Source organism: Pelophylax lessonae, assembly GCF_965119305.1.
Source record: "Pelophylax lessonae genome assembly, chromosome: 2".
In the NCBI taxonomy this organism is placed as follows: domain Eukaryota; kingdom Metazoa; phylum Chordata; class Amphibia; order Anura; family Ranidae; genus Pelophylax; species Pelophylax lessonae.
The window spans coordinates 326,749,794-326,762,821 of record NC_138769.1 but is presented as its reverse complement, the minus strand read 5'-3'; the positions used below and the strand labels follow the sequence as shown (position 1 = coordinate 326,762,821).

At 41.5% G+C, this 13,028-nt stretch overlaps 1 protein-coding gene across 1 annotated transcript in view; it reads left to right on the top strand.

Moving 5' to 3' along the window:
• Positions 1–10,340: 10,340 nt before the first annotated feature.
• Positions 10,341–13,028, top strand: part of ZCCHC17 (zinc finger CCHC-type containing 17) — a 44,074-nt gene continuing 41,386 nt past the window's right edge. The window contains exon 1 of the mRNA XM_082244375.1: positions 10,341–10,445. Coding sequence (XP_082100501.1) covers positions 10,404–10,445 — 42 coding nt within the window. The 5' untranslated portion in view covers positions 10,341–10,403. The remainder of the gene's footprint in view (positions 10,446–13,028) is intronic.

The following is a 13,028-nucleotide window of genomic DNA, read 5'->3' as shown; positions in this document are numbered from 1 at the left end:
TCGTGTTATCTGACACGGCTGTGACGTGAGTCAAGTGGTCTGTGAAACTGAGAGCACATGGGAGGCGATAGTAGGGTGTGTTTGTTATTGGTGGTGAACCAGGAAATGGGCGGGTTTATAAATCTCCAGGGGCGGGTCATTGGTGTAAATGAGTCCTTGTTAGCTGGTGGGAGGAGACTGATATGGCGGCGTGCACAAGGTAAGGAAGTTATGTAGAGATGATTTGTTTTCACTGAAGTGCAGGCACATTTACTACTGGTATCGGGTTCTAGCATTAGAATGCATGTATATGCTGTATAACCCTACATATAGATATGTCTCTTCTGCCTTGAAATCGTTCCCCTCGCCTGCTATCTTTATTATTTGTGCGCATGTGCAGCTCAGTGTAGAATCCCAACATCTGTAGAGTGCTGGGAGTAAGTGTAGGGTTCTGGGATGAATGAACATCTGTGAGCATGCATGGGAGTTGTTTTCCCCACCAATAAAGATGGCTGAATAAAGAAGAATGTATGTATAGTAAATGGAGGACAGCACACTGGAGAAATGGTTGTGGTTTCTTTAATCCTAGAAATTGTCAGATCAATAGATCACAGGGATAATACCTCTTAGGCCCATTTCACACCAGCAGACTGATCGGACCACCCATTGTTCTCTATGGGGTGGTGGGTGTCTGCTGTCACCCGAACAGCTAAAAACAGACAGATGGGCATACTTTGCCATCTGTTTGGCAGATTAGATGGAAACAGACATGCAGCCTGTTGCCATCTGACCTCCCCATAGAGGAGAGCGGGCTGTGTCCGCTCTGCGGAGCAGACCCAGACCTGTCCTCTGCCTGCTCAGCAGGGATCAGTAGACAGATCCCCTGCTAAGCAGGCTAAGGGGTCTTACGAGTTTCATGCCCACTTATTCATAGACGTTCCTTGAATTCCAAAGTAGCCTTTTTACTCAAAGTGATAAAATAGAAAAGGAATTAACACATTTTAACCGGTTGCCGACTGCGCACAGTATATTTACTGCGGCAGTCGGCCCCGGCCAGGCAGAGTGACGTAGGTCTACGTCGCTCGCCTGTCACTCCTTCTAGAGCCAATAGCGGGCGGGCGCGCGCCCGCTGAGGCGCGCGCCCGCCTCGGCTCGTTCACGGAGGAGTGCGGGAGTGTGACTGGCGGACCCGATGTCCGCCGGTCACACTACGATCGCCGGTACAGCGGGAGAAAGACAGAGCGGCTTATGTAAACAAGCCGCCTGTCATTCTCCCCTGTGTAAAAGTGAAGATCAGACAGTTCTACTATGTAGAACTGTTGATCTTTGTTTTTACACTAGTAGACCTGTCCCTGCACAGTTAGAATCACGCCCCTAGGACACACTTAACCCCTCCCTGTCCAATACTGTTAACCCCTTCCCTGCCAGTGTCATTTTTGCAGTAACAGTGCATATATATAGCACTGATTACTGCAGTAATGTCACTGGTACCCCAAAAAGTGTAAAAAATGTCAGTCAAGGGTCCGATCTGTCCGCCGCAATGTCGCAGTACCGCAAAAAAATCGCAGATCGCCGCCATTACTCGTTAAAAAAAAAAACACCAAAAATGACAAAAATCTTTCCCTTTGTTAGTAAACGCGATAACTTTTGCGCAAACCAATCAAAATACGCTTTTTGCGATTTTTTTTTTTTTTTACCAAACATAGGTAGCGTAAAACAAATTGGCCGAAAATGTTAAAAAATTTAGATTTTTACATTTTTTGTTTGGGGGAATTTCATATAAAAAAAAGTGAAAAATATTGTTGTTTTTGCAAAAATTACGCTCTTTTTTTGTTTATAGCGCGTGATCAAAAAATCGCACAGGTGATCAAATACCACCAAAAGAAAGCTCTGTTTGTGGGAAAAAAAGGACGTGAAATTCGTTTAGGTACAGCGTCGCACGACCGCGCAATTGTCCGTTAAAGTCACGCAGTAAAAAATCGCAAAAAAACCCCTGGTCTTTTAGCAGGAAAATCCTCCGGTGGTAAAGTGGTTAAAGGGAGTGTTCATTTTTTTTTTTTTTTTAAATAAACATGTTATACTCACCCTCTCTGTGCAAGGGTTTTGCACAGAGCAGTCTTGATCCTCCTTTTCTGGGGTGCCCTGGCATCACTCCTGGCTCCTCCTCTTCATCAGGTGCCCCTACGGAGAGTTGCTTTCCATGGGGGCACGCTTCCGAGTCCCGCTGCTGTTTCCACTGACACAGACAGCAGGCCCCAGCTCCCATGTCACTGGATTTGATTGACCGCAGCGGGAGCCAATGGCTCCTGCTGCTCTCAATCTATCCAATGAGGAACAGAGGAAGTGGGTGGAGCTGCTGGGGTCATGCTCCTCATTGGAACGATCGGTTCAGGTAAGAAAGCGACTTTCCATAGGGGTACCCGATGAAGAGGGGGAGCTGAAACAGAAAAGGGTTTTTCACCTTAATGCATAGAATGCATTAAGGTGAAAAACCATGAGACTTTACAACTCCTTTTTAATCTTTAACAGCTGATTTTATCACTTTGGCCTTGTTTACATTTGCGGTGGAAGGGTGGTAAAACCAGGTTGAAAAAAAAAAAAAAAAGTCCACAGGTCGAGTTTCTGTGTGTAAATAGCACTTGCAATGTTAACGGTTACTGTTTATTGTGCAAATGTTCACTGCCCTAATAAATCAACCAAACAACAACAAATTAAACAAAAAATATATATTTTTTTATATATACAGGTGCTTCTCAAAAAATTAGCATATTGTGATAAAGTTCATTATTTTCTGTAATGTACTGATAAACATTAGACTTTCATATATTTTAGATTCATTACACACAACTGAAGTAGTGCAAGCCTTTTATTGTTTTAATATTGACGATTTTGGCATACAGCTCATGAAAAACCAAAATTCCTATATCAAAAAATTTGCATATTTCATCCGACCAATAAAAGAAAAGTGTTTTTAATACAAAAAAAGTCAACCTTCAAATAATTATGTTCAGTTATGCACTCAATACTTGGTCGGGAATCCTTTTGCAGAAATGACTGCTTCAATGCGGCGTGGCATGGAGGCAATCAGCCTGTGGCACTGCGGAGGTGTTATGGAGGCCCAGGATGCTTCAATAGCGGCTTTGAGCTCATCCAGAGTGTTGGGTCTTGCGTCTCTCAACTTTCTCTTCACAACATCCCACAGATTCTCTATGGGGTTCAGGTCAGGAGAGTTGGCAGGCCAATTGAGCACAGTAATACCATGGCCAGTAAACCATTTACCAGGGGTTTTGGCACTGTGAGCAGGTGCCAGGTCGTGCTGAAAAATGAAATCTTCATCTCCATAAAGCTTTTCAGCAGATGGAAGCATGAAGTGCTCCAAAATCTCCTGATAGCTAGCTGCATTGACCCTGCCCTTGATGAAACACAGTGGACCAACACCAGCAGCTGACATGGCACCCCAGACTATCACTGACTGTGGGTACTTGACACTGGACTTCAGGCATTTTGGCATTTCCTTCTCCCCAGTCTTCCTCCAGACTCTGGCACCTTGATTTCTGAATGACATGCAAAATTTGCTTTCATCCGAAAAAAGTACTTTGGACCACTGAGCAACAGTCCAGTGCTGCTTCTCTGTAGCGCAGGTCAGGCGCTTCTGCCGCTGTTTCTGGTTCAAAAGTGGCTTGACCTGGGGAATGCGGCACCTGTAGCCCATTTCCTGCACACGCCTGTACATGGTGGCTCTAGATGTTTCTACTCCAGACTCAGTCCACTGCTTCCGCAGGTCCCCCAAGGTCTGGAATCGGTCCTTCTCCACAATCTTCCTCCGGGTCCGGTCACCTCTTCTCGTTGTGCAGCGTTTTCTGCCACACTTTTTCCTTCCCACAGACTTCCCACTGAGGTGCCTTGATACAGCACTCTGGGAACAGCCTATTCGTTCAGAAATTTCTTTCTGTGTCTTACCCTCTTGCTTGAGGGTGTCAATGATGGCCTTCTGGACAGCAGTCAGGTCGGCAGTCTTACCCATGATTGCGGTAACCAGGCTGGGAGTTTTTAAAAGCCTCAGGAATCTTTTGCAGGTGTTTAGAGTTAATTAGTTGATTCAGGTGATTAGGTTAATAGCGCATTTAGAGAACCTTTTCATGATATGCTAATTTTTTGAGATAGGAATTTTGGTTTTTCATGAGCTGTATGCCAAAATCATCAATATTAAAACAATAAAAGGCTTGCACTACTTCAGTTGTGTGTAATGAATCTAAAATCTATGAAAGTCTAATGTTTATCAGTACAATACAGAAAATAATGAACTTTATCACAATATGCTAATTTTTTGAGAAGGACCTGTATATGTTCAATTAGCCAGTCTTCAATTTAGAAAGTGTCTTGCGCTCTTTTCAAATGCAGTATGATTTTCCAGTGCCACCAGATCATCACATTTGTGATATAGGTCCTCACTCTCCAGGTCAAGCCATGTTTGTATCACCTCCAAACTGCTCCCCCTACCTTTTCAATGCATGAAGGTAAAAAAAAATAAAAATCCTTCAGTGTGGGGGAACCGGCTTACCTGACTTTGAAGTACATCATAAAGCTGTTTTTTTTCTCGACTGGTTCCACCATTGCTCTAATCTGTCTGGCTGGAAACAGTGGCTTCTTGGATTTCCCTCCAGGAGCTCAAATTTTGTTTGAATTGTGACAGGGATACCGAGTGCCAGAAATGTGTGGACTTGCACAGAGAGAATACCAGGCACAAGTATAACGTGAAATGCAATTTTATTAAGAATTAGTAGATAAAAATATAAATGCACCTCCAATATACCAGAACTATATAAATCAAACAAGATAACCTGAGTGAGCAAACAATGATCAACTGCCCAAACCAAGTATATACATATAGCAGGATATGCAAAGCGTAATCAGTGTCAGAGCCAGGGTCATACATGGGAGATCAGGCAGAGTAAGCAAACCAGGACAGAGAGATGGTACATGGGCGAAGGGACAAGAAGGCAGGTAAAGCCCCGTACACACGTAGCGATTGTGGGCCGTAAATATTCGTCCGACGACCGATCGGCCGATTGTAGGCTTGTTAGTATGATGCTTCCGACAGCCGACAGCGCATTTTCGGCCGAACAGAATCGAGTGTGCAGGCATTAAAATTTTTGTTGGCCAACACCAGAACGGCCGATTGTTCGCCAGTCAGTACAGAATTCGGCCGACAAACAGCCGATTAGCAAGACTGGGCATGCTCAGAGAAGAAAAAACACATGGAAAGTTAACCATCACATGACATCACTTCTGCAGTCGGCTGTTGTTGGCCGACAAAATTCAAGTCCAGTCTTTTGCAGTTTTCAGCCGACCGGACAGCACCGGACAAAAGACGGCCGATCGTTCGGCCGACATTCGGTATGTGTGTACGGGGCTTTAAGGATCAGGATGTAGAGGCACAGGGACAAAACAAGGCAAAGAGGAGAAGCACATGCTTAAATACACTTCTTGCAATGAGAATCAGGTGATGCCTGATTACCATTAGCTTCTGACTGCTGAGAGACACCCGCTGGTGGACACTGGAACTGCAGTGGACACTGGAACTGCAGCCTCTAGATCTGGGAGCCACAGTGACACCATGTGAACCCCTTCCTGTTGGTCCTGCTTTGCAGTTGTTGTGTTGCATACTAGCACAAACGACTTTGCCTATTCCCTCTCGACCTTGCCCAGCCCTCTTACACCTTTGCTTGACAATCCTTTCTTCTCTCTTGGCCTTAGCTTGGTTGCCCTCCTTAGTTGTGACTGACCTTTTTGGCCACAACTCCACCCACTTACAGATGGGCACTTTGCTCTCCTTTGCAAATATATGTTCCATACGTGGTTCCACTAGAAGCCTCTGGTTTACAGATTTTAACGTAATACCGTTCTCTCCTGCCAAAATTGGCAGTCCATCGCCCATGAAAATCATTGCAGCAATTACAGTGGTTATAGTAAATAATCAGCCCCCCCCCCCTCTTATAATTACATTTTGTTGCTTTGCAGCCTGAAATTAGGACACCGTTTTTGTGTTACCCAGCTGTATTTACTCCAATTTATAACATCCAAGTGAAAAATAGAGCACCAACGTGTAAGAAGTTTTTTTTTTTTTCTTTTGTTTTTTTTTTATGCAAAAATAAAATGCCTGAATTGGAAAAGCATCACCCCCCCTCCTAAAAAAAAAAAAACAAATCAGGTGTAGCTAATCACCTTATTAATGGCACACAAAGCCATTTATATTTCAGCTGTAGTATTTTTGATTATCTCAGCATAAGAAGATTTTTCCTGGAGCATTTCTGTCCCTGGAAGTGCAACTGAAGCTAACAATCAACTATGGGTGACAAGGCACTGTCAGAAGATCTCTGGGATAGAGTTGTGGACAGGCACAAGTCAGGAGATGTATACAAAAAAGTTCAAGGGCTTGATCCATGCCTAGAAGCACAGTGAAGTTTATTTTTAAGAAGCAGAAGGTATTTGGTACAACACAGACCCTCCCTGGATCAGGACATCACTCCAAACAAATACCGTCAAATCCTTGAGGAAAATCTGTTGCCCTCTGCCATAAAGTTGTCCATGGGAAGAAGGTTTACCTTTACATGACAATGACCCAAAGCACACAGCAAAAATGACCACACATTGGTTGGAGGAGGGAAAGGTGAATGTGCTTGCATGGCGTAGTCGGAGCCCAAACTTAAACCCCATTGAAAATCTGTGGAATGACTTGAAGAATACAGTCCATAAACGGTCACCATCATATTTAACTGAACTTACAACAATAGGTGGTTCAACAAAATATTGACATACTGATCCTTTTTTCAACTCAGTAAATCTGTTTTCGAATTTTTAAAAACCTTTTCTGACATGTTCTATTTTTCACTTGGATGTTATACGTTGGACTGCGTAAATACAACTGGATAAAACAAAAACTGTGTCGGTCTTCATTTCAGGTTGCAAAGCAAAAAAAATTGATTATTTTAAAGGGGGGGTAAATCTTTTCTATACCCACTGTATGTGTGTCTCCTTCGCCTCCGACTCATACCATCTCTGGAATATACTCTTTGTTATTGACCCATCTATCCTCCAGTCTTCCCTCCTATATGACCAAATGAGCCTTGGAGGTAGCCTGGACTGTATATGATGGCAATTGGGGGAGCATCTTTATCAATGCTCCTAAACTATCTATGGCTTTTACCAACCAAGAGCGCAATTTTAAGTTGCTCTCCCGGTGGTACCTTTCTCCATCCAAACTACATCGTATCTTCCCTTCTTACTCGGATGCTCACCCGGTACTACCCTTCATATTTGGTGGGCCTGCCTGCCGATTCAGCACTTACAAGTGCAGCTCAAAAAATTAGAATATCATCAAAGTTATTTTTATTTCAGTAATTCAATTCAAACAGTGAAACTCCTATATTTTATATAGATGCGTTACACACAGCATGATCTAATTCAAGCATTTATTTCTTAATTTTGATGTTTATGGCTTACAGCTAGTGAAAACCCAAAATTCAGTATCTCAGAAAATTTTAATATTACATAAGACCAAAAAAAAAAAAAAAAGATTTCTATGGGGTTTAGGTTAGGCGGGTTTGCTAGCCAATGAAGCACAGTGATAACATGATCATTAAACCAGATATTGGTACTTTTTGGCAGTGTGAGCAGGTGCCAAGTCCTGGTGGAAAATTAAATCAGCATCTCCATAAAGCTGGTCAGCAGAGGGAAGCATGAAGTGCTCTAGAATTTCCTGGTAGAGCGCTGCACTGACTTTGGAACTGATAAAACACAGTAGACCAACCCCAGCAGATGACATGGATCCCTATATCATCACTGACTGTGGAAACTTCACACTGGACCTCATGCAACTTGAATCCTGTGCCTCTCCTTCCTCCAGACTCTGGGATCTTGATTTCCCAATTAAATGCATGCAAAATATTCCACAGTCTGTGATAATTTGGGGAGCCATGTCATCTGCTGGTGTTGATCCTTTGTGTTTTATCAAGTCCAAAGTCAGCACAGCCCTCTACCAGCAAATTCTAGAACACTTCATGTTTCCCTCTGCTGACTAGCTTTATGAAGATGCTAAACTCATTTTCCATTAGGACTTGGCATCTGCCCACACTGCCAAAACTACCAATACCTGGTTTTAAGATCATGGTATCACTGTGCTTGATTGGCCAGCAAACTCGCTTGACCTAAACCCAATAGAGAATCTGTGGGGTATTGTCAAGAGGAAGAGGGAGACCCCCAGACCCAACAATGCAGACAAGCTGAAGGCTGCTATCAAAGCAACCTGGACTTCCATAACACCTCAGCAGTGCCACAGGCTGATCGCCTCTATGCCACGTTGCATTGATGCAGTAATTCATGCAAAAGGAGCCCCGACCAAGTATTGAGTGCATACTATACTGTACATGCACATACTTTTCAGTAAGCCAACATTTCTGTATTAAAAAACTTTTTTTTCCTATTGTTCTTATGTATTAGTCTAATTTTCTGAGATACTGAATTTTGGGTTTTCACTAGCTGTAAGCCATAAACATCAAAATTAAAAGAAAAATGCTTGAAATATATCACTCTGTGTGTAACGCATCTATATAAAATGAGTTTCACTTTTTAAATTGAATTTCTTAAATTAACTTTTTGATCCTATTCTAATTTTATGAGCTATTCCTGTTTATTAAGGCAAAGGACCTGGTCATAATCTATATGCTCAGTCGTCTGTACTCCACTCTCCTGAACTACGCCTCCTTACCCTTCTAACCCAACTGTCAGCTGCCAAACCTTCCCTCCTTCTGTTTTTCAATTTTGCGGTTAGACAATTGATACCTAAAGCACTTGAAATCTGTGTCACCTAATTCCCTAAATGGCTTTAGACTCTTATATTATGCATATGAAGGAGTTGGTGGCTATGCATAATGACATGTATGAAAAATTCAAATCTGTTTGGCTGGCCTGGATAATGTTTAAGGACTCTCCCCGGTTCCCTGCCTTCGTGGTTGACCCTTGTTGAATGTTGCCCCTCTGGCCTAATCTGCTTGTACTCATATGGCGGTTATCTGCTTTGCCGGCTGTGCTAATTGACTCCTGGGGCTGCCCTGGGTGTTGTCCCCTGCCAATCTGGGTTTCTGTATTATTTACTGTCTGCTTCTACCTTCTTCCCTTTTTTTTTTTTTTTTTTTTTTTTTTTTTAATGTTTATCTATATTCTTTTTCTCAATGCCCCAAAATCTCAGGCCTCTTGATACTTTGTTATAGCTTTTTACTTGTTGAGACAAATTGTGCTTCCTACATCCCTTCTTAATATTATTTTTGTGGTCTGTTACACCCTGTAACAATTGCAGGGATGTTGAGGTGGTATAACTCCTTCTCACTTTCTGTGAAACAACCTTCTTGTTTTTCAGAAGGCATTGCTAGTGTAAATGATCCCTTACTGAATGTGCAGCTTCTGTATCTTTTAATCCTTGCCCATGTTTAATTTGGTGCCTTGACTACTGCACCAGGTTTCCTGTTTCAGGGTGGCTCCTTTCTTTTGCAGCATCATATGGAGCCACCCTTGCATGCAGGGACTAGTTATGCCTTCCTACACTGTGTGCATCAATAGAAACCCACAGCCCAAAGGCACTTCCTTTTTTTTTTTTTGTAGCTCAGAGCAGGTAGATTGTGCGGTTTTTGTCGCGTGTTAGCATTTTTCCGCTCAAATGCAATATTTAAAATAAATAATAAAAATCAATAAATAAAAAACCCTAACCACAACCCTTAGCCCTAATATTAACCCCATTCCTAATACTAATCCCCTAACCTAACAAAATAAAAAAGTAACGCCTAACCTTTCATCCTAACCCTTAACACCTTACAAAAAAAGTAAAATAATTATTAATCGGATTGAAAAGCATACAGTAGCAACAAATGATGAGACTAATTTTTTTTTTTCAATTGGCTATTCAAAAAATGCCAAAGCTCAAACGCTGTACACAAAAGCTCCAAAAAAGCAATGTTCAGGTGTGAATGCAGCCTTAAGGGCCATACACACCACAAGATTTTCTGAAGACTTTTTCCTTCAGATTTACCTTTTCTATGTAGTGCAAGGGCCTGCCAGATTGCATACAAATTGAAAGTGTTTAGGTTTGACCTCATATTATATGGTTTTGGTAAGTCTAAATGAAAAAGTCTTCAGAAAATCTTATAGTGTGTATGGCCCATTAGGCAACAATCACCTGGGCAGAGGATTACTTGCTTGCTTTTTTTTCACCAGCTGTCACGCCCTACAATTGCAGAATCAAAGAATGTTCTTTCTGAGCTGTTTTATCATTTTAAAAAATATAATATATATTTTTTTTTATCTTACAGATGATAACACTATAATTCTTGTAAACCATTTGGAGCCATCACTTTTGAACACCAAAAAAAGCAATGGATAATGTGCCAGAGTTATATGAAATCTTCCAAGGAGAGGTAAGCATATTGAAGTTACTGAGATAAAGTGCATCGAAGCCCAAAACCAAAAATATAATAAATTGCACATCACTAGAGCTCTCTGTGGTGGTTATATTTCGTTTTATTTTTTCAAGGGTTTTTTTTTTGCTTTATTTTCCTCTAGTAATAATGCAAATAACACTTCTTGTCCCTGGATGGCTACATCACTCCTCCACTGTAGCTATGGCCATCTCTGTATCTCCCACACTGTATTACATTGGGGGGCCAGGGCATTTGGTAAATTATTGAAGATAGGAAGGAAGTTAATCTTCAGTGCAATTCACAAGTGGCAAGGACACTGCGTGCATTTCTTTCAAGATCAGCAAGTATTTGCTGAAAATGTTCTTAGCGTGGAAAAAAGGCAGCTAATGCACTACTTCCTAAAGTACTTTGAGCTGCACTATATTGCAATGTTATTCCTGGTTTTAAAATGGAAGTATACTTCCATCTCTTGCTTTTACCTATAGGTAAGCCTATAATAAGGCTACCTACAGGTTCTGTAAATATCTCCTAAAAGTGCACCGTTTAGGAGATATTTACTGTACATGCAGCCAGTGACTTCGCTGGCGCATGCGCTCTGAAGGAACGGTCGTTTCTTCAGAGTCCTGTACTGTGAACGGTGGCTTCCGAGCATTGGTAGTGACGTCATCGCGGCTCTGGCCAGTCACAGAGCTGGAGTCTGCGAACCTGGGAGCAAGATGGGTGAAGATGAGAGTGCCTGCAGCACTGACATCTCAGCGCTGGAAGAGCTTCATTTTAAGGTAAGTTTAACATAATGTACTGGTACGCAATGCATTTAATTATCTTTTTAAGTAGGACTGTTCAACCTCTTAAGTGCTGTTTTTTTTGTGTCAAGTGTGTATGTACTGTATATGTTTGTGTATGTGTGTGTGTGTGTGTGTGTGTATATATGTATATATATGTGTGTGTGTGTGTGTGTGTGTGTGTATAATATATACATATACAAAAATATGTGCAGCGCTAGAAGAAAAAATTTTCCAACAAAATAAATTGTCCAATCGCAGGAAGCATTCCACAAGTAACATAAACAATGGATGGTGAGAAAAAGTCCAATATATAATGGTGCAAATCATATATAAGTGCAGCAAATCCCGTCACCAGTGAAGGTAGAAATATATTGCGCTCACCAGATGGACGGGACCCCAAAACACCTTATAGTGTAGGAGTCAAACAGGCTTAAGAATGATGGAGTATCCCCACAGATTTTTCACCGATTCCAACGGCAACCATGCAAATCTCCGGTAGATGAAATAATTCAGAAATTCCCCTTCCACATGGTGGGTGGTAAAACCGAAAAAAATGGAGGGACATATAGCGTAATATTGCTAAAATCAATTTAATATCAATAAAGCTGATACACTTACAGACATCCGTGAAAGACAGGCATATAAGATGTAAAACAGCTGGGCTGACCAAGTCCTCTTTACATGTTTCGGCATAAATGCCTTTTTCAAAAGATAAAGTCAGCAGGTAGCCAGTGTTCATATATATATAGAGGTAAAATTAATTGGGTACACCTGTAGGAAGTAGGCAGTGGACTGCATGGAAACCGGAAGTAAAACCGGCGTGCGTTCCAAGCCTCACTATGGTATAGCGCCAAAAATTGAGCCTATTAAATCATAAGGGGAAAATAAATATTTAACAGGAAGTGATGAAATGCCTGGAGGGGATGGCATTAGCCATCGTACACCCCAAGCCTCTTTCTGGATTGTAAGACAGGATATGCTGACATCACATCCGGGACTGGGCGGAAGTGATGTCAGCGTCAAAACATCGAGGGGGGACGGCATTTAACCATCATCAACCCCAAGCCTCCATCTGAAATGTAAAACCGGATATGCCGACATCACATCCGGGATTGGGCGGAAGTGATGTCAGCAAGGCAAGGCGGACCGCTTTACCGGAAGTTAGGGCATATCAATGCACCAGGTCAACAAACCAGAAATGGAGACAACTCAGATTGGCCGATTCAGCAAATAGTGAATAACGCCAATAAGAGAACAAAAAAGAGGAAAATAAAAATAAAAATAAAATGATGACGTTATAATTAAACAGCGCCAACAAAAGAGTAGAAAAGGAGGGGGAAAAAACGGTTTAGTTATCTAAAACCATAGTATATCATCATAGTGGGCTCATTTAAAAAATGAGAAACCAATATTTGGAAAAAACAGAAATGTCAATTGTCCACAGTTGAAGGGACATAATAACAAATTTTGTCTATACACAGTCCATAGTCTATCTCCATATTAGGTGACCCTTAATACAGGATATCTATAACAAAAAAATTATATTTTTATTAAATAACTACATGATGTATACAACCAAATGACAAATGTAATAAAAATATTTTTATAAAAAATATCGTAAATAAAAATGATAAAAGCACATAAAAGAACGAATAAGGATAAAGGGAACGTAAAAGGCTAATGATAGCCAGAAAGGCAGGTGGGAGTGGGATATTTAATACGCTAAGCTGTGTTTATAAAGGCGTTCTTTTCAATCTTCTGTCACAGGGAGTCTCTACCATATCAAGTTTTTCGC